The sequence below is a fragment of the Carlito syrichta genome, unplaced genomic scaffold (assembly GCF_000164805.1).
Source record: "Carlito syrichta isolate Samal-C Ts95f unplaced genomic scaffold, Tarsius_syrichta-2.0.1 Scaffold310671, whole genome shotgun sequence".
Classification (NCBI taxonomy): Eukaryota; Metazoa; Chordata; class Mammalia; order Primates; family Tarsiidae; genus Carlito; species Carlito syrichta.
This window is the reverse complement of record NW_007254767.1, coordinates 696,618-718,588: the sequence shown is the minus strand read 5'-3', so window position 1 is coordinate 718,588 and position 21,971 is coordinate 696,618. Positions and strand designations below refer to the sequence as shown.

The window sequence follows — 21,971 nt, the reverse complement described above, 5'->3', positions numbered from 1 at the left end:
TTCCAATTTTTCTTTTCATTCCTTAGGTTGCCTTTCCACTCTGTTGATTGTTTTTTGTTGTTGTGCAAAAGCTTTTCGCTTGATACAGTCTGAATCGTCTAATTTTGCTTCTATTGCTTGTGTTTTTGGTGTCTTATCCAGAAGTAATTTTCAGGTTCAATGTCATAAAGCTTTTCTCTGTTTTCCTGTAAGAATTTTCCAGTTTACATTTAAATTTCAACCCATTTTGTGTTGATTTCCATGTATGATACAGATAAGTTTCTAATTTTCATTCTTACATAAGTAGGCATTCAATTTTCCCAACACCATTTGATGCAAATGTAAATGAGATTATTTTCTTAATTCTTTTTTGGAAAGTTTGTTGTTAATGGATAGAAATGCAACTGATTTTTGTATGTCAATTTTTTATCCTGCAATTTTACTGAATTTGTTTATTAGTTCTAACAATTTAGGGGGGTGTAGTTTTTAGGGTTATCTATTTTAAGATCATATTTGCCAATAGAGATAAATTTACTTCTCTTTTTCTGATTTGGATGTCTATTTTCTTTTCTTACCTGATTTCTCTTGCTAGAAATTAACTTTGCTAACTAGAATTAGTGAGAACAGGCATTGCCTTATTCCTGACCTTGGAAGAAAAGTTTTCAGTTTTTCACCATTGAGTATGCTGTTAACTGTATGTTTTCTACTTGTGACCTTTATCATTTTGAGGTAAATTCCTTCTATACTTAGTTTGTTGATAGTTTTTATCATGAAAAAGTCTTTGAGCTAGAATTATTATAAAGATAAGGAAGATAAGGAAGATAGTGCAGTTCATTCTACCGGTTGTTCCAGATACCTTGAAGCATTGTTACTATTTCTTCTAGAAAATACAATATTGAAAGAATGTCCTAGTGTCTCCTCTCCTACTTCACAGATTATACAAAGCTAAAAGCTGAAACAATAAGGTATTTGGTCAAACATAGGTCAACAGGAAGGTAGGTCTCTATTTAACACTTAGCTGCCATTTTTTAGATTACTTTACAATTCCCCAGCACATTCATAAATCACCAGGTCATTAGCTTGATCTTTGAAATACAGGATGCTTTAAAACATCCCTCCCAGAAATGCGAGGCAGAGATAAGGGGGAGATCATCTAGATTCCCACCAGTGATGGCCCTGGGACTTGCATAAAGGTGGGAAAAGAAAGGAGAATAGGTAGTTTAGAGCACAGGACAGGATCAGTTTACAGGTGAAACATACTCTCTGGAGAAGCCTGTGAACATAGAATTCTAGTGTTCTGATGTCAGGCGTGATGTGGGAAACCTATGAGAAAGCAAATTTCCACTCACTGCCTTCCTGAAGGTTGCCTAAGCTGAATTTGGGAATGATCGGTGACATGTGCTCCATGATGTAGTCCTGTGGTCTTCAATCTCTAAGTCTGTCTTTAACCTTTGTATTTTAAGCTGCTAAAACCTTTTATCAAATGAAAGCTCATGCATAAATCTGATTTTTTATATATATATATATATATATATATATATATATATATATATATATATATATAAAGTCTAGATAAATGGATTGCGGCTTGAGGAGTGGGAGATTTGGTGGGGCAGCCCTACCTGCTCATCCACCTCACCTTCTCACCTTTAACTCCTTGAGAGGCTCCTGGGAGACCCTGGTACCCTGAAACTCTAAGAATACAATCTAAAAACTCACCACTCTTGCAATTTCCTCTTCTTTAGGAATCTTAACTGACCAACTCATTTAAGAAGGTCACTATGGTAGTTCCAAGAAAAACACAGGCTTTTAAAACCACCTCACCGTGCTATTAAGGGTCAATTGGCTTAGTGTCTTCTGGGTCAACTCTATCAACAACATGAAGTCACTGTCAGACCACCTTACCTGTCTGAGAATACTTTTTCTTTTGTCAAGTGGGATGGCAAATAGCAAAAATATCAAGCACTTAGAAGTTTTATTTAATAAGTGACTCACCTCCTCCTTGACCTTTTCCTTTCTACTTGAAGAAATCTACTCATGTGAATATACATATGCTAAGATGAAGACCCCTTTGAAAGGAAATTCATTCAAAATCTAAACATTTTGTTAAAATGAGGGCACGTGTGCCATCTAATTAGGAACATGAAATAATACTCTGAAATAAAATATTTTATTTGTACAGCCTAGAATCTCTTTAGTCTCACGTCTAAATAACTTAACAGACAAGTCAACAATTGGAGAAAACGTAACAGTATTTACCACCATTCAATATCTCTTCTTTCCACTTAACTATTTTTCTTATTTTTAATTTTTATTTTAAGAGATGGGGGGGTCTCACTATGTTGCCCAGGCTAATCTTGAACTCCTGGCCTCAAGTAATCCTCCCACCTCAGTTTCCCAAGTAAATAGGGATTACAGCCATGAGTTATCACACCTGGCTTCACTTAACTTTATTAGCAAGCCAATCACTTAAGTATTTGTGGAGAAATTTACAAAAACAAAAAAACAATGAGGTAAATGATAAGCAAGAAGAGAAAAGTTTTACATTAATTAGTTTATCTTTCCTCTAGAAGGAAATTATACCTTACCTAGACCAGAACACTAACCAATAAATAATGTATTAGAGATGTCTTATTTAGTATTAATTAGGAAAATCAATATCTCATACAGGCATTTTCCTTATTTGTGGGGAAGGGAAAGGCTTAGGAATAATTTAAATTTACAGTGAAAAATATTATATCAATTTTAAGAGACTTTTTACTACATTTTTAAAAACTTTGCAATGTCCTGCTAAGTAGTAGTGGTTTAAATTTATTTATGAAAGGGAAATCCACTAGCCATATATACAATAGGATAAAAATAAACAACTTTAAAAGCGAGTTCCCAATAGGCCCTCATGGGAGTTTCAGTTTGGTGTGTGGTTTGAATTTCTTTCCCAAGAAAGCAGTGTGGTTTTGGAAAGAGGTTAGTTTTTTTTTTTTTTGAGTTGGAGTCTCACTCTGTCGCTCAGACTGGAGTGCAGTGGCACCTGGCCACCGCAGCCTCAACCTGCTGGGTTCCGGTGATCCTTCTGCCTCAGTCTTCCAAGTAGCTGGAACTACAGGCGTGTGCCACCACGCCCGGCTGATTTTTTAAAATTTATTGTATAGACGAGGTCTCACCAAGTTGCCCAGGTGGGTCTTGAACCTGTGGGCTCAGGCAGTCCACTCACCTCGGCCTCCCAAAGCACGGGATTACAGGCTGAGCCACCGAACCTGGCTGGAAAGAGCTTAGTTTTTTTTTTTTGTTGTTGTTGTTTTTAAATTGTGGTAAAACGTGCATAACATGGCATCTACCATGATAACATTTTTAGGGTGAGATCCTTCTGAATCTAAGAGGCCAAATTCCTCTGGGTCGCTATTCTTTTATTTATTAAAAATTTTTTTTTTTTACTATTCACTTGTACTTAGGAGTAGATTACTTACTTTTATATTTCTTCATAAACTATACATAACATAAAATTTACAATTTTAAACATTTTTAAGGGCACAATTTTGTGGCATTAAGTATATTTACCTTGTGCAACTGCCACCACTATCCATCTCCAATTTTTTTCATCATTCCATATTGAAACTCTATACCCCTTAAACACTAACTCCCCATTTCCCCCTTGCCCCAGTCCCTGGTAACCACTGGTTTACTTTCTTTCTCTATGAATTTGACTATTCTAGGTACCTCATATGAGGAGAACCATACACTATTTATCCTTTTGTGTCTATCTCATTTCACTTAGCATAATTCTTCAAGGATCATTCATGTTGCAGCATGTGTTAGAACTTCCTCTTTTTAAGATGGAGACAATTCTGTCATACGTACACACCGCATTTTATGTATCTGTTGATGGACATTTGGGTTGCTTCCACTTTTTTGGCTACTGTAAATAATGTTGCTGTGGAAAATGCTACACAAACATCTCTTTGAGATCTTGCTTGCAGTTATTTTCGGTGTATACTCAGAAGTGAAATTGCTGGATCCCGTGGTAATTCTGTTTAAGAAGAGGCTAGATTTGAAGACTGATCTGGATTCAGTTTTAGCTCCAACCCCTGGCAGATATGTCATCTTGGTGCAATACAGCCTAGTGGTTCCATGAATGAGGTGGAAGGCCGGCTACCTAGGCTCAGGCTTTGGCTTCCCTGCTACCTAACTATTCCTTATCTTCCCTGTGCCTCAGTTTGTCTTACAGCCTATCTGTAAAACAGGAGAATAAATGTCTTTGTCCCAAAGGGTTCTTGCAAAGATTAGCTGTTATCATTCTTTTGATCCTTTGTTACATCTAAAATGATGACTTAGGAATGACTTCTGGGGTCTATGAATCCCTTAATGTTACATGTCAATCTTTTTGTACAAGTGCATGCTTATGTCTTTCTGAGGTTATAGTGGTTTATATTTTTCCTTTTGCAATGAGATTTGCAATGAGGCCCTGATCTATCAAAAAGGAAGAACCACTACCCTAAAAGAAGTTAGCACACCAAGCTTTACAAACGTAAGCTTGATTAAGGAGATTTATAAAATGTCCCATGATGCTTTGGCATGAGGTAGTCTATGTGTTATCTTTGCTTTCCTGGCTAAATTCCAGTCAAGGAAATTCCCTTGGAGAAATCCCCTTTCTGTTCCCAACTATTATAGTATCGCTATAAATGATTAAAAAAAAATTTTTTTTAATGTGAAATTCCTTATATAGATACAGAGTAAGATATTTAATTGATACAGACATACCAAAATGTGTGTGTATTTGTGTGTATATATAATACATATATATTTTGACCTAACTTTGATTTTGGATACTCATTTCTTAGAACTCAAAGTAGTGTAAATATAACAGAAGGAGAAGACCAACAGCGTACATCACTGAAAATGTAGGTCGGCAAGAAAATACCCATGAGGGCTGCAACAAAGCAACTCTGTCTCTTCAAAGAATAAAACTGATGGAAACTCTTCCCTCGTAATTAGCAAAGGGCCTTTTTAGAGGTTCTCCACTGATGTGGTGTAGCTGAACCCCTCTTAATAACAATTAAGCCTTAGATTTGCATACCACTTTCAACATTTCAAAGAGCTTCCACAGGCTTTATCACAGAATCAGTGTGGGCTTCCTTGGCTTCCCCAGGGGCCCGCAGGTGCTCGCTGCTCTGCTTCCTACCAGCGGGGCAGCCTACAAGCCTGCTACATTGACACCCCATGTCCAAACCAGCAGCACAGTGAAACTCACACTTGTGGGATAAAGCCTTATCCACTGACCCTAGAACTTCCTCCTGAACAAGATTTGTGAAGTGAAACTAGCTTGTAGTCATCCTAAAGCAAGAAATGCAGGAAAAAAGCATTTTGTGTCTTGGAACTATCTGGTAACACATTCATCCAAAGTCCATTCAACAGTGATTCCTTGACTGTCTGTTAAGGGAGGATGCTACAGTTAATGGTGAAAAGCATTTGCCCCCAGAGAGGTTACATTCTAGTAGGGAAAGAGAGACAATAACAAAATAAACAGATACATACATGGCATATCAACTGATGAAAAGTGTCAGGGCATGTTTAAGGAGTGGCCATTGCTGGGGAGAGTGGTGGGAAGGGAGGTTCCAGAAGGAGCCTGGAGCCCAACTCCAGAAAAGCCTTGTAGCTTACTGTAAGAAATGTGGCTTTAGTTAGAGTGAGGCAGGGAGTCATTCAAAGATTTGTAGCAGAACTGTGACACTGTCAAATGTACATCTGAATAGCAACACTTGGCTGTTATGTTGAGAACAGATAGATGAGGGACTGAGCTGAAGCCAGGGAGTTAGCTACCGCAAGAGTTCAAGTGAGGACAAGAGTGAACGTTCCTTCATGCCTCTTTTAAGCCAAAACTTACTCCTGCTCCAGGTAACCACTGATTTTATTTATTGTGACTATTGGTTAGTTTTACTTGTTCTAGAATTTCATATAAAGGAAGAGAAGAGGGTAATGAAGAGGAAGGGATAGAAGAAATATGAGAGGGCAGGGTGCAGAGGGAAGTGGGTGTAGATCCCATCACTGGGGAGAAGGGATACATTTCATTGTACCCTCTTTTGTTGGTGAGTGGCTTGCTTGACATTCTGAGCTGTTAAAACTGACTAACTGTTATGGGTTTGGCTGTCTCATGTGGCAGGGTCTGGGGGCTCCTAGACAGAGGATGATGGGGAAGGAAGCCTGCCTGATGCCTTGCCATCTTCAGTGAGGGCCTTCTCACAGGCCAAATCCCACAGGCACCATCTGTAGGGCAGAGTCTCGTGGTTCCAAGCTTTCCGTCACCTTGCTTGCATTTGAACTCTCCTCTTCTCCAAGAGCCATTTTCCAATAAACTGAAGAGCACACAATGAACCCACTTTACCAAGCTGCTTTTCACCTTCTTGGTTATTCTTGGTCCGCACACCAAAAAAAACCCAGCACACTCTACATAAAGCTATCTCACCCTATCTCTACAACAGTGATTAAAGCTCTTCCCTCTTTGAAAAACTGAAAAAACAATAACACTAACTGAGTTTTCAAAATAAATTACATTCCCTCACAATTCTGCCACACGACTGTTATTATTTTCATATATGTTGTCTTCATTTTTGTTCACAGGTACACTTATTTTATTTAACTGGAATAATAGTTGACAAACATTTTGCAATCTTTTTTTTTTTTCACTTTTGGCAGAAATTTTATTTTAACCCATAGGAAAAACATGTATTAGTTTATCATGTCACCGGGCAGCTATTTATTTTTAGTCTGAACTAGTTTTGCTTGCCTGAAGTGATTAACACCTTGAATAAACACAACATCGAGCCTCTAAACAACAGAGATCCTATTATACATTTCAAAAAATCTTGCATAACTCAAGAAGTGGGTATAGGTATGTTACATGCAATCATTTTTTAGTTAATTCAAGCACTAAATAACTAACATTACCATTATTAAAAACAACTTATTGAGTGTATTCTAGATAGAGATTTCTGTCCTAGTTACTAAGTATAAAAAATGAATAAAACATTAGCCCTGCATTGTTTTTTCTCTACCAAGATAAACCAAACTGGCAAAGTGTTGACAATAAATAAGCATTTTAATATCATATGAACAACATGTGGCACTCTCATCATGGGAAAGAAACAAGGGTTAAAACTTATGCAACCTGATTTGCTACTGAATAATAACTAATAGATTTTTCAATAAGCACTGGGCACTCTGGTGACCAGTATCTATTTCTGGTCCCATAAAGTCAGCATTTAAAAAGAGAAGCCTGTAATTTTCTTTGAGAGAAAAACATTTAACACATTTCCAAGCAAGTGCAAAGTAAAATGTGCCATTAAGACTTCTGAGGGGTCTGAAGGCCATGATTTAAAAGAGAGTTCGCCATTGAGAAAAGTGTTCAGTGGCTTTTCATATCACCACTGCCGATTCCCCTTTCAGACGCACGGGGTGATTTTTGGTTCAGGGCCACCACTGCACCATGGCCTTGAAGCCCATGCAGCAGCGTGGAAGGAGGTGGCAGGCAGTCCATGTGAGGTTTGAGGGGCCAGGGCTGATGGAGGGACTAGTTCAAGGGCAGCAATTCTCCACTTCAAGTGAAATTAGGTTAAAATGAATACCCTGGGACTGTCTTCAAGAAGAAAAGAGGTCAAAAAAGAGACTCTCACGTGTGTGTGTGTGTGTGTGTGTGTGTGTGTGTGTGTGTGTGTGTGTGTGTTTAAGAGGCAAAGGATGGCTGTGGTTACAATTGTGATGATGGTATTGGGGCTTCTATGGGGAGGTGGAAAGTGCAAACCTGTTAGAATGGAGGGAGACAAGGATGATTGGTTGTATAGCAGTCGTGTAGTCATATATATATATATATACATATATATATACATACATATGTATACATATATATATACACACACACATATATATACATACCTAGACCTAGACTTAGACTTAGACCTATACCCATCACAGACATCCTCACATGGCTGAACTTCTTGCATCCATAACTTCCTTAAGGAAGGCTCTCTACCACAGATCCATGCTTTCTTGCATCTAAAAACAATGGTGAACCAGGAATATGGAAATAAGAAACGCTTCCGTCCACTTACCTTCTCCAGCGCAGCTTGAACAACTGATTCGCTTTCTGTGTCTAGGGCAGATGTATCCTCATCTAAGATCAGAATTTTGGGGTTTCGAACTAAAGCTTGTGCAATCGCAATCCTCTGTTTTTGTCCTTCACTCATTTGAGCTCCTTTTCCCCCACCAATGTATTAAATTTCTAATGAAAAATGGGAAATAAGCACAGAAACAGAAGGCAGCACAATCAAATTTTAGAACAGGAAATGACAATCACAGTTGTGTTTTTCTATCAGCTTAATCACTACTTATGTACTTATTAAGATTTTTGATTTGTTGTTTGTAAAAACAAACAACTGTGAAAAAAACAGCCTAGTGAAGAGAGGACAAAATTTGACTAGGACTAAAAAACAATAGAGCATATGACAATCTAAATCTAATTTTGGAAAAATTAGCAGTAATTTGAACTAATCTTCAAATCTCTTTTAGGTGTTTTTGTAGAGTGCTTTGAAATCGTTAAAAGTACCACTGTAATGCAGATACATATTTAAATATTATTTGCAATGTTTATTAGCCAGCTAGTATATCATCCATAATTTCTTTCCTGGATAATCTGAAATACAGTATAAAAAAAAATTACTAAACATATTTCCCCCTAAAGCTTTTTTCAATCTTGTGAGACATTTTAGGACTTCTTTTACTTTTTTCTTTGTACATGCATCTTTGACAAAGTAGATAGTACCTATTGGTGGTAGGATTCTACCACCAATGAATCATGGTTAGTAATATTCTATTAGGTAATGTCTGATTCAAAGTTCACTTCCTCAAAGACAGAAATCTAAATATTCTTTCCAAACCTTTGATGTCTAAAGACTGATCTGTGAAGTAAAAAAGATTAAATGAAAAAATTAAATTAAAAACTTAAAAATTAAATTAAAAAAATCGAGCCATATTGATGAATAATTTATACACAAAAAATGAAATAAAAGAAACATTTTAATGAGTTTTGACAATGAGTACCCCCTTGTGATCACCACTCCATTAAAGACACAGAACATTTCTGTAGGCCTAGTAAATTTCCTCATGCCAATTTTTTAAAAGTAAAAAACCATACTCTGCCTCCAGATACCCATGATTTGATTTTTATCATCATAAATTAATTTCACTTGTTCTAGGATCTTCTAGAAATGAAATCATACAGCATGTACTTTTTGAGAGGGATTCTTTTTACCTAGCATCATGTTTTTGGGATTCATCCATGTTGTATCAGTAGCTTGCTCCTATTTGTGTGTTCTACACAATGCAATATACCTTGGGTTGCCAGATTTAGCAGAAGCAACAAAAACACAATAAGAAAACACAGAGTCAGTTAAATTTGAATTCAGAAAAACAACAAATTTTTCTTAGAATAAGTATGATTCATAAAGTATTTTTGACACATGCTAAAAATTATTTGTTATGTGAAATTCAAATTTTCACTGGGAATTCTGCATTTCATCTACCTAGAGCATCAGTTTGTTTATCCATCCAGCTACAGATGAACATTTATGTTGTTTTCAAATTTGTACTAATAAAAATAAAGCTACTATGAATAATCATATGCAAGATATTTTTGTGGTCATTTTTCATTTCTTTTGGATAAATACCTAGGAACAGAATGCTGAGTCATAAGTATATGTTTAGCATTATAATAAACCATCGATCTGCTTTCTAATGTGGTTGTACTGGTTTAACTTTTATCCAATTGCTTATGTCATCAACAAAAGTTACATATTCCAGTCTTTTTAAATTTTGGCCATTCTTGTGAGTATAAAATAGTATCCAACTGTGGTTTTACTTTGGATTTCCCTGGTGACTAATAACGTTATTTTCCATGTATGTAATGTATTTGATTATTCTTTTGTAGAATGTATGTTCAAGTTTTTACCCATTTAAAAATTTTTATGTTTGTGTCTTTTTTTCCAAGTTATAATAGTTATTTTTATATTCTGGATTCATTTCATTATCAGATATGTGCATTCAGAATATTTTTGTGTAATCTCTGTCTTGTCTTTTTATTTTCCAGATGGTATTATTTAAAAAGGTTTTGATTTTAACAAATTCCAGTTTACCATTTTTTAAAATAGTAATGCTTTTCTGTCTATGAAATCTTTGCCTACCTCAAGTTCACAAAGACTTTGTTCACAAAGACTTTCTCTTATTTTTATTTTTGAATTTTATGCCTTAAGTGTAAGCTTTAATTTGTTCCTGGTGTAATGAAAAGGTTGCAAATCGTTTTTTTTCCCCCATACAGATATCTAATAGTTCTAGAACCATTTATTAAAAAGCTCTTACTTTCTCCCACTGAATCCCATTGGCCTTGTCAAAAATCAATTGGCCAGATATATGGGAGTCTATTTCTGGTCTTTCCATTTCATTGTACTGATCAATACATCATCATTACATCATAGTCATAATTGCTGTCTTAAAATGGTGGCTCATGCCTGTAATTCCAGCACTTTGGGAGGCCAAGGCAAGAGGACTGCTTGAGTCAAGGAATTTAAGACCAGCCTGGGAACACAGTGTTTCCATAAAATTTTTTTTTTACATTAGCCAAGTATGGTGGCATGCTCCTACAGTGCCTGCCAGTTGGGAGGTTTAAGTGGAAGAATCACTTGAGTACAGGAGATTAAGGCTGTGGTGAGGTGTGTTTGTGTCACTGCACTTCATCCTGGGAGACAGAGTTAGAGCCCAACTCAAAAAATAAATAAATAAATAAATAAAAATCAGACATTTAGGTCTTCCAGCTTTGTTCTTTCTCAAAATTGTTTTGGCTATTCTTGGTACTTCAAATTTTCAAATAAATGTTGGAATCAACACATTTATGCACAGAAAAAGGCTGGTGGGATTTTGATTCATAAAACATTGATTTATAAATCTACTTGGGGAGAATGTATATCTCTAAAAATATTGAATTTCTAAATCAGTGAATAAGGCACATCCACTTTGTTTAGATCTTCATTCATGTTTCTCAGCAATGTTTTAGCATAGAAGACTTGCACATCTTTCATTAAATCTATTCTCAAGTATTTTGCTTTTTGATGCTATTGTGAAGGCTACTTTTTATTTTATTTGTTTATTTATTTATTTGAGTTGCAGTCTCACTCTGTCTTCCAGGCTGGAGTGCAGCGGCACATTCATGGTCACTGCAGCCTCAACCTGCTGGGCCCAGGCGATCCTTCTGTCTCAGTCTTCCAAGTAGCTGGAACTATAGGCATGTGCCACCAAGCCCAGCTAATTTTTTGATTTATTGTAGAGATGAGGCCTCGCCAAGTTGCCCAGGCTGGTCTTGAACCTATGGGTTAAGGCATTCCTCTCACCTTGGCTTCCCAAAGTGCTGGGATTATAGGCACGAGCCACTGTACTTGGCCACTACTTTTTATTTTAATTTCATTTGTAACTGTTGCTACTATTTAGAGACTCAGCTGGTTTTTAAAAATAGCTCTAGGTCAATTGAAGATGCTTATTTTTCTTGGATAAGTTTTGGTAGTTTGTGTTTTTCAAGGGATTGACCCTCATCTAAGTTGTTGAATTTATAGACATAGCATTGTTCATTGTATTCCCTTTTGATTGATGTTTTAATGTCTTTGGCACCTTCTTTCATTTCTGATATTGGTTATTTCTCTACTCTCTCTTTTCTTGTTATCAGCCTTGCTATAGTTTTACTGATTTTATTGATCTTTTTAAGGAACCAGCTTTTGGTTTCAATGATTGTATTTAATTTTTGAGTTTTTGATTTATTTCTGCTCTAATTTCCTTTCTAAAGAAATCTTTCATTTTAAAGATATGAAGTATAATTCAGGGTTAGGTATACAAATGTTCATTATGCAGGTACCCTAGTTGATGACGTGTGGCTCCCCCTCCCCTGGCAGTTTCCCTCAATTGCCAATCCCATCTCCTCTCCCCTGGCTGTTTCCCACTACTGCCAATCCCTTTCTTATAGTATTATGATAATTGTCCAAGGTCGGCTTTTTAGTGAGAATATATGGTACTCTATTTTTTGTTTCTGTGATAGATCACTGAGTATGATAAACTCTAAATCCATCCAAGTTGCTGTGAAGTCTATATGTTTGTCCTTCTTTATGGCTGCATAATATTCCATTTTGTATATATACCACTTTTTTTTTTTAATCCAGTCCAGTTTCAATGGGCAGTAGGGTTGGTTCCATGTTTTGGCTAACTGCTTGGATTTCCATTATTTACTTCATCTTGCTTGCTTGGGGTTAATTTGTTCTTCTTTTTTCCAGTTTCTAAAGGTCAAAATTTGGTTTGAACAATGTAGATCTTTTTTCTTTTCTAAAAATAAGTATATAATACTATTAGTTTCTGTCACAGCAGTGCTTTACTTGTATTCCACAAATATTGACACATTGCATTTTTATTTTAAAATTCAAAATAGTTTGTAAACTGTCTAAAAACTTTCCCTTGAGCTTTAGATTATTTAAAAGTATAATATTTAATTTTCAAATATTTGTGTATGTTTCAGGTATATGTTTGCTATTGATTTTTAGTTTAATTCTATTATGGTCTGAAAACATATTTTATATGTTTTCTATTCTTTGACATTGCTAAGATTTTTTGTTTTATTTTGTTTATTTTTAAAGGTCTACAATAATGTTACTTCAGTGAATGTGCTATGTGCACTTGCGAAGAATGTATTCTGCTGTAGTTGGCTGGAATGTTATATAAATATAGGTTAGAAGACAGGCGTGGTGACTCATGCCTGTAATCTCAGCCCTTTGAGAGGCTGAAGTGGGAGGATTGCTTGAGCTCAGAAGTTCAAGACAGTCTGGACAACATAGCAAGAACTCATCTCTCAAAAAAAATCAAAACAAAATTAGCTGGCTGTGGTGGCATGCACCTGTAATCCCAGCTACTTGGGAGGCTGAAGTGGGAAGATCACCTGAGCCAAGGAGTTCAAGACTGTGGTGAACCATGATTGTGTTAATGCACTTCAGCGTGGGTGACAGAGTGAGACCCCAATTCAAAACAAACAAAAATGTGGGTTAAATTTAGCTGGTTGGTAGTATATTGTTTAGATTGTCTATATTCTTACTGATATTCTGCCGTCTTGTTCTCGCAAGTACTGAAGACTTCTACTTAAATTGTAGATTTGTCCAGTTTTCCTTTCAGATGTATTTATTTTGGCTTCATGTATTTTGAAGTTCCTTTCTTAGTGAATAAACATTTAGGATTATGTTTCTGCCTACAGATCCTATTTTCCTGTTTCTGTAAAAGACATACTAAATACTATGCGTGATGTATTAGAGAGACTCTGAATTCTGTTTTCTTCTTTTAAAAATGTTGGTTTTTATTACAGTAGGCAATCAAACACTGATCGTTCATCTTCAACGTGTGCAATCTTGGTTTCATGTTTGTTGGGGTGACTTTGTAGAAAGCCTCATAACTTGGCAGGGCCCAGCCTTCCCATTCTGTCTCCTCTGGGGATGCTGTCATGGCTTGGTTTCAGGCTTTGTTAGGGCAGGTCTAGAGCAGCGCTTCCTCTAAGGTGTGGTCCTGACTCCCAGGGTGTGGCTTTTTTGGTGCCTCAGCTACACGCCTGGGGTGTTAAAAAAAAAGGTGTTAATGTGATCTCTCCATTCTGGCTGGGCTGCTCTGTCAACATCCCACAGGACCCCTTGACTTCTAGTATTTGCTCCACTCTCGTCTCTCTGGTAAGCCTTGGGTCGTCTCATCCTCAGACGAGGATTCCCCAGGGATGCCACAAAGCCTTCTGCCCCCACCTCAGTTCCACAGCTCCCTTCTCACCTTCCCAGTTGCTTATGTTACCCTAAAATTTGATCTCTGCCTTCATCTCGGTAGAGCTGCCATTCTCTGCCTGGACTCCAGTTCACAGGGATGAGTTGAGCAATGCTGCAAATTGAAGACATTCCTTTTCCCTCAGGAATCACATACCCTTTCCCTACCTCTCATCCAATGTGTGCGTGGAAATGATTGTTCTATGTCTCATATGTCTGAGCCAAATTTATGGTTGTTTATGGGTAGCAAGCTAGTTAGTCACTATCAGCTAATTCTAATAAACGAATTTAAAAATATGGGTATATTACAGAGGAAGTAATATTATTGATTTTTGAGCATAGCTCAATGGTTCTCTAATGATTTACCTACCTGAGTTAGCCACCTCTGGAACTTTTATTTATTCTTGTGCTTATACTTATGTCTCTGGGTAACTCCAGCAGTGGAATTTGGTGTACATCATGATAAGCTTCTATATTTAATTTGTTCTTGGCTGATATCTTCAGGATTTATGATTAGATTTGTAGCAGGGGCATCTTTGTGTAGTATTTGCCTTTTAGTAAAAGGCAAGTAGCAACCTGCAGGGCATGATTTAAGTGGTACCAGAAAACTGCCTCATTCCAAGCAGGAAACGAAGAGTATTGGTGTTTTGAGGAAAAGAAGTCATTGACAGGGCAAAAGGCCACAAGAAAAAAGCATGTGTGTTCCCACACCACAGGCAAAGAATCGCCTTATGGCTTTCACGATTTTGCTGGTCTAAATCTATCCTAATGATGTTTCTAAATAATGATAATGGAAGGTAATCACTTGCATCATAAAAGTATTTTTTTAATTAAAAAAGCAAAAGAAAGAATAAAATTATTACAACCCATGGAATGTGGCTTGAAAAATATGTCCATTGACATGAATTTTTCTTTATTGTGACCTTATGGGATGATGAAATTTTATAGATATTTTAATTTCAAATCTCATTTTTTCATATTTCAGAGAGTGCTCCTTACAACATTAGGTGACACTTAAGGAAATGTAAATAAATGGTTTTATAGTGCTCCATTAACTCTAAATATGCATTAATATCTGATATGTCCTATTACCAAGAACTTTGGTTTACTATATCTCTTTCCAATAACAATTTCATATTCCTTGTACAACATAAGCTCCCCGTGCTTTTAAAAAACGACGTAGTTTGCCTTCTGGCTTGTCACAGAACCCATCTGAACACTGTGTGTATGACATTCCCACTCTTAGCCACAAGAGGGCCTCGCAAATCAACATTTCACGCACATCCTTTCTTGGCTTGGCCTGCTTAGTGTGTCTCATTTCTTTGTGAGAATTTAACTAACATATTCTCCTTTTTTCTTTCTTTTCCATTTGCAGAATTAAGTAGAACTCTCTTGAAATTGACCTTTCTATGATACATTTCTTCTTGTGATTGTTACCATGCTGTCTTCGCTACAGATATTGTATCTAGGACAATCCACACATTAATCACACTCTCACTCTTCTGTAGATGTTACTGTCTCATTATCTTATGTGGGAACTTTGCAGGCTGTAGCTCTTAGCTAAGGACATTAGGCTACATAGTGTACTCACGTTAGGAAACTCCATGATAAAATCATAAGCATTTGCTTCCTTTGCTGCTTTTTCAGTCTCTTCGTCAGTCACACCATCTCATCCATACTTAATGTTGTTACTGATGGTAGTCCTGAACAAGACAAGCTCTTGGCTGACCACTCCGATATGTTCTCAATAATGCTGCACATTTAAGGCTCTGATATCATTCCCATCCACCATGATCTGCCAATCCAAAGAATGAGACATGCTGTATTGATTTTAGAGTCTCTCTCTAGATCAAAATATAAACTGCAAAATAATATATTTCAGGAAGCAGGCACTGGCTATATTTTAATAGAATATTTATAACATGTATATTGTCAACAGACTTTTTCTGGCAGATAGGAACCAGCAAAATCACAACAACAACAACAAATAATTGGCATAAAATCTTGCCAAACCATCTGAATATCTTTCTTCTAAGATCCACAAGTTAGGCATTATAAAGATATATATTCCAAGTGCCACAAATATTATTGTGTAGGTACCTACAACAAACTTCAGTTCTGTTATTTTAAGACTAATGCAACCTTTAAATTTCTTCTAGGAAATAGCCTTTATTACATATCTTCAACACCTTACTCTTCTGCAAAAGACAAGTGTTTTTTCTTCATTGATATATTGATAATGGCAAAAATAATTCTATCTTTTCCATAGATAGTGTCATTACCCATTATCCCACCATATTCTGGTGACAGAAGCCAGGGTTTGGTCATTGTAACTCATATAGTCTCTATTCTTACCAACCCTAGTCTTCTGCTTGGCATGGGTGTTCTACCTAACTGCTTTTTACATGAAACACTCATCCAATAGTCTATTTAATCAATATTAGCACAACCACGGAAGTCTAAGATACTCCAAATGAAATCTTAGAAGTAAAATTTCAATAAAACCAGGCTCTAGAAGAGTATATTTTCTTTTTTAAAATGTTGAAAACTTGAACAGAAAGATTAAGAACTATGCACTTGTGAATATAACAGTCTCGTTCCCTATGCCATTTACAAAGCTGGGAAGGTTAAGGTTATTTGCAACATTATAAATAAAAGAAAAAAGAGGCCAGGCTTAGTGGTTCAGTCTGTAATCCCAGCACTTTGGGAGGCCGAGGTGAGTGGATTGCCTGAGCATGCGGGTTCGAGACCAGCCTGGGTAACTTGGTGAGGCCTCATCTCTACAATAAAAATAAAAAATAGCCGGGCATAGTAGTATGCATCTGTAGCACTGGCTAGTTGGAAGGCTAAGATGGAAAGATCACTGAACCCCAGAAGGTCGATGCTGGGATGGCTGTGAGTGTTCATGCCACTGCACCCCAGCCTGGGCGAAGGGGTGAGGCTCTAATTCAAAAAAGAAAGGAAGGAAGGAAGGAAGGAAGGAAGGAAGGAAGGAAGGAAGGAAGGAAGGAAGGAAGAGAAAAGAAAAGAAAAGAAAAGAAAAGAAAAGAAAAAAGAAAAGAAAAAGAAAAAGAAAGAAAGAAAAGAAAAAGAAAGAAAGAAAAAACAGAGTATGAGGATATTTTCTATAGGCATCACTCCTCTGGGGTGTTTTAACGGACTTTGACATTCTTAGTAAGTTCTGGGTAGTAAAAAATGCTGTTATTTTTCTCTATAGCATTAATTCTCTTCTAACATACTACGTAATTTACTTATTTTAATTATTGTCTGTCTCTGCTTATTAGAATGCAAACTTCAGGGGGCCCAGAGATTTTCACCTGTTTTGTTCACTGAGGTATTCATATTCCAGAACCTAGAACAGTGTATGACACATAATAAGCAACAGATAAATATTTGTTGAGTGAATACCCAGGGGAGGTATTCCAGCTCCACTGTTTTTTATTTTTCCAGCTCCACTGTTAAAATGTACAAACTAACGTAGCTGTGAGCACTCCATAACTGATGGCACTTCCCAGTTCCATCATGTGGACCATGTATGGTTTGGCTAACTGCACTTATCAAGCCGTTGTCAGGATCATATAACCTCTGCAGGAGCTGGATGGCAGTACTTTTCTCACTGCCATTGGGGCCAACCAAGGCGACTGTCTCTCCAGACTTAATTTTGAGGTTCAGATCTTTTAGAATCTATTGGAATGTATGGAGGGAAAGTCATAAAACTAGGATAAGCTAGAAAAGGATGGACATAATTCCAAGTATTGATGTATAGGTACAAAGAGAAAACAAATTCTTCTGTAAAATTAAAAAAAAAAATTAGTTCTTGTTATGTTCGTTTCATGTACACATGTAACCTACATAATCTGGAAAAATAATAGTAAAATAATCTCTCATCCTCTCTCTAAAGGTAAAGAAGAGATCTGAGTTGAGTACTTACAAAATATCAATTAGCAAACTGTTTACATTTTCAACTAAAATACCTTACATGCATTTCGTGACTACCAAGTTAGTAAAAGTTTTATCTTTTAAATTGCGACAAGTGAATGAAACCTTGCCAAATAGCTTCATGAACTATTTAAAGAAGCTCTTCTCTAGAACATACTTACATTATTGCAGAGTCTATTTCAAAGGTAAGTGAGTGGTAAGGCTCCCTAGGGGCCCCCATGGATGAGATTTTACCCTCAGGGGTCCTCACTCTCCAGTGGTGGATCTCATGGTGACATTTCAACAGGGAGGAACATTTCGAAAATTTTCTCAATAACTGGGGATTGCTACCAGCTTATAATGACCCAGGGACCCAAGATGTGAGAGAAGCCTCACAATAATTACCCTCTCCACACGAAAACACCTATCTTTGCTTGCATCTGATATATTTAGCCCTAAACACGGGACTCTCCCCTTGGACTCTCTCACTTTAATCTCATTATTTGTAAAGAATGAACCTTTTAAATAAGTCAAACATAAAAAACACACAAAACAAACAAACTAAAAACCTTCAAAGAGCCAAACAGAGAAAAACTCTACGGCAGGTGAGAAACCGAGGACCACCAGAAGAAATGCCTTCTCTCCCACTTACACTTTTACTCTAGAGTTGGTTTCTGTTCATTCCTTGAAAGAATCTTTGCTTTATTTCTTCACAATGGATGGATTAAAAAAAAAATTCATTTTCAGCTTAACAAAAGTCATGTTCCAACAGTTGATTTTATTGCTATTATTATTTGTGATTCTAAAACACCGCCTTTTTATTCTATCTCATCTTAAAAAACAATTGTTTAAACCCCAGAGAAGCCAGCATGGTGGCTCACATCTGTAATCCCAGCCCTTTGAGCTGAGGCAAGAAGATTGCTTGAGCCCAGGAGTTCAAGACCAGTCTAGGCAATATAGCAAAACCTCATCTCAAAAAAAAAACTTAGGTGTATTGTGTGCATGCCTCTAGTCTCAGCTACTCAGAGGCTGAGGCAGAAGGATTGCCTGAGCCCAGGAGGTAGGGGCTGTGGAGAGCCGTGATTGTGCCACTGTATTCCAGCCTGGGTGACACAGTGACATCCCAACTCAAAATAAAAACCCAAAGAAAAACAGAAAATAAAAAAAATCCCCAAACTCAGAAAGCACTTTCCCATGAAATATAATGACACAACTGGTGCTGAAGTCCCCAGGAAACCAATCCAAATGTAATTGCAAAATGGAGTTTAAAATACTCTATGTTAAGAAAAATGATGGAAGATCATACTATTCCAATAATGGTAATAAAGTAACAAAATTTTTTTAAAACAGAGAACTCTGAAAAGGTAATTTCATCAGAGGTTTTTGCTTGTTTGTTTGTTTATTTAGTGGGACTCTCACTCTGTTGCCCAGGCTGGAAGTGCGGTGGCACACTGCTCACAGCCACCACAACCTCAACCTGCTGGGCTCAGGCGATTCTTCCATCTCAGCCTTCCAAGTAGTTGGAACTACAGGTGTGTGCCACCACACCCAGCTAATTTTCTGATTTATTGTAGAGACAAGGTCTCCCCAAGTTGCCCAGGCTGGTCTCAAACCTGTGGGAGGCTCTCGCTCCCACCTCCAAAAGTGCTGGGCTTACAGGAGTGAGCCACAACGTCCGGCTTCAATCAGTTTTTAATTAAAGAAAAATAAGTAGGAGTAGGTAAGTCTTTTTTAAATCGCCTCTTGGCCTTTTGGTTAAGATCAAGTGTGGTGAATCTTTTTTAATGCAAATTCTGTAAGGGGTATTAGAGGTTGATGATATCAGTAATTGTATCTATTTCACTTAAAACCATATCCTACAGCTGGGTACGGTGGCTCACACCCATGATCCCAGCACTTTGGAAGGCTGAGGCGAGAGGATTGCCTGAGCCCATGGTTTCAAGACCAACTTAGGCAACTTGGCGAGACGTCATCTCTACATACAATAAATCAAAAAATTAGCTGGACTTGGTCGCATGTGCCTGTAATCCCAGTTACTTGGAAGGCTGAGGTGGAAGGATCAGAGTTTGAGGCTGTGGTGGCTGTGAGGGTGCCACAGCACTCCAGCCTAGGCAACAGAATGAGACTCCAACTAAAAAAAAAAAAAAAAAAAAAAGCCGTATCCTTCTTTTCCTATGAAACAAGTGTTTTATTTGTAATCACTGTTTGCAATCTTTAACAAAGCTTTATTTAACCACTTTTACTATTAAAGTGAAAGGGGAAGACAATGGAAAAGACATGCACATTTTCACTAGAATTTGCCAAAGGCTGAATGACAGAGGGAATAGGATAAATTGCAGATGTGTGTGTGTGGGAGAGGAGGGGCATGGGTAAAAGTGACAAAGTACCTGAAGCACAGTGGCTGGTGCAGCAAAAGTTCTAGGACAGGGAGAGGGAGAAGGTACATGTGTGTCATTCTTCCAGGTTAGAGAATAGGAGGTTGAAATGAGTCATCTATGTTGAATAGATTAATATTCCAGGAACCACCAATAGATGGCACCATCAATCCAAGACATTCTGGTTTTGTCCTTAGGTCAGAGTAAAGGAATCTCAGGGAGTTGTAAATGCTTTAGTTGGTTGAACAAGAGACTGCAAAGTACAGCTACTTGTTTCAGAGTTATTTGTTCATTCCTTTATCCACCCATCCATCCATCCATCCATCCATCCATCCATCCATCCATCCATCCATCCACCATCCATCTATCTATGATCTACTCAAGTTTCTAAGTAAAGTAGTCAAATTTAGCTCAAAATGATCCCAAATAATCTCATAGGGGATATCCTAGCCAACAGAAGATAATATCAGAAAACTGTACAAATGAGTATTTTAATTGAACTCACCTTGATAGATGGTCTGTATGGATAACTGAAATAAATATTTTTAAATTCCACAGTTTCTTTTATGCGTTCAGGTTTATATCCAGTTGTTGAAAAGTTATCTATAATGGGTTTCTTGGGGAAACAAAAGGAATGTTATAAATCTTCAAAGGACTAAGCTGACACTCTCCCTCCTAAAACTAGCTTGAAGAGAGTTTTCTTTGACAAAGTTTTTCTTTCTGCATTTGAAGTACATTGAGTTAGACATGAAGGCTTTAATAAAACACAATCCCCTCCTGGAAATGAACTAAAAACAATCTCTCTTTCCATAACCAACTGGTCAACATGGAGTTTGTCCACCTTATTGTTTAAGTGGAATGGGTATGTCTGTTTTTTGGTCTCCTTCTTATAGTAATGGTAGTTATTCTTCAAAGCAGTAGGAAGTCTTACCTTATCAATAACCTGGAAAATATTAAAGGCAGCTCCTTGGGCTACAGTGAAGGTTTCAAAGTGAGGGACTGCTGCTCCAATGCAATAACTACTATGGATGACACTAAAGAAAACCTAAGAAACGACAAAGAAGATTTACCTTTCTGCAGTTATATAAGAAAGACAACAGGCTGAAGTATATTTATGTATTTGTTTTAAGAAAGAATGGAAGATGTAATCAAACAAAAAGGAAACACAAATTAATTTAAGTATCCTTCTTGGCCTTCTCCTAGTATGAAATTTTGTTTTTGCTTTTTGGTGTTTTTTTTAGTTGGAGTCTCATTCTGTTGCCCAGGTTGGAGTGAAGCTGCACAATCACAGTTCACTACAACTTTGACCTCTAGTCCCAGGCAAACCTTCCACTTCAGTCTCCTGAGTAGCTGGGACTACAGGCATGCACTACCATACCTGGCTTTTTTTATTTTTTGTAGAGACAAGATCTAACTATGTTGCCCAGGAGTCTTCAAATATGACGTTCCTCAAACGCAAAATGGTTGACACAAAGAGAACACTAAAACATGTTGGATGAATAAGTCCTGTCAATTAATAACTATAATTTAAAGGTGTATATAAATTTTGGAAGGAAACAAATAGTTGTTTGTTAAAGATATTAATATTTGAATATTCATCTTTATTCAAAGAATTGTGGCCAAGGCTAAAGGATCACGTGAGGCCAAGAGCCTGAGATCAGACTGGGCAACATAGAAAGTCCCTGTCTTTACAAAATTAGTGAAGTTTGGTGGTGCACTTCTGTAGTCCTAGCTACTCAGGATGCTGAAGCTGAGGTGGGAGGAGAGAGAGAGAGAGAGGGAGAGAGAGAGAGAGGGAGAGAGAGAGAGAGAGAGAGAGAGGGAGAGAGAGAAT

General features: G+C 37.1%; 1 protein-coding gene across 1 annotated transcript in view; it reads right to left on the bottom strand.

Annotated features, from left to right (window-relative positions):
- Nucleotides 1–21,971, bottom strand: part of ABCB5 (ATP binding cassette subfamily B member 5) — a 92,340-nt gene that overhangs the window by 47,232 nt on the left and 23,137 nt on the right. The window contains 6 exon segments of the mRNA XM_021717740.1: nucleotides 8,079–8,227; nucleotides 8,230–8,248; nucleotides 15,436–15,639; nucleotides 17,394–17,528; nucleotides 20,643–20,753; nucleotides 21,069–21,182. Of these exon segments, the coding sequence (XP_021573415.1) occupies nucleotides 8,079–8,227; nucleotides 8,230–8,248; nucleotides 15,436–15,639; nucleotides 17,394–17,528; nucleotides 20,643–20,753; nucleotides 21,069–21,182 (732 nt within the window).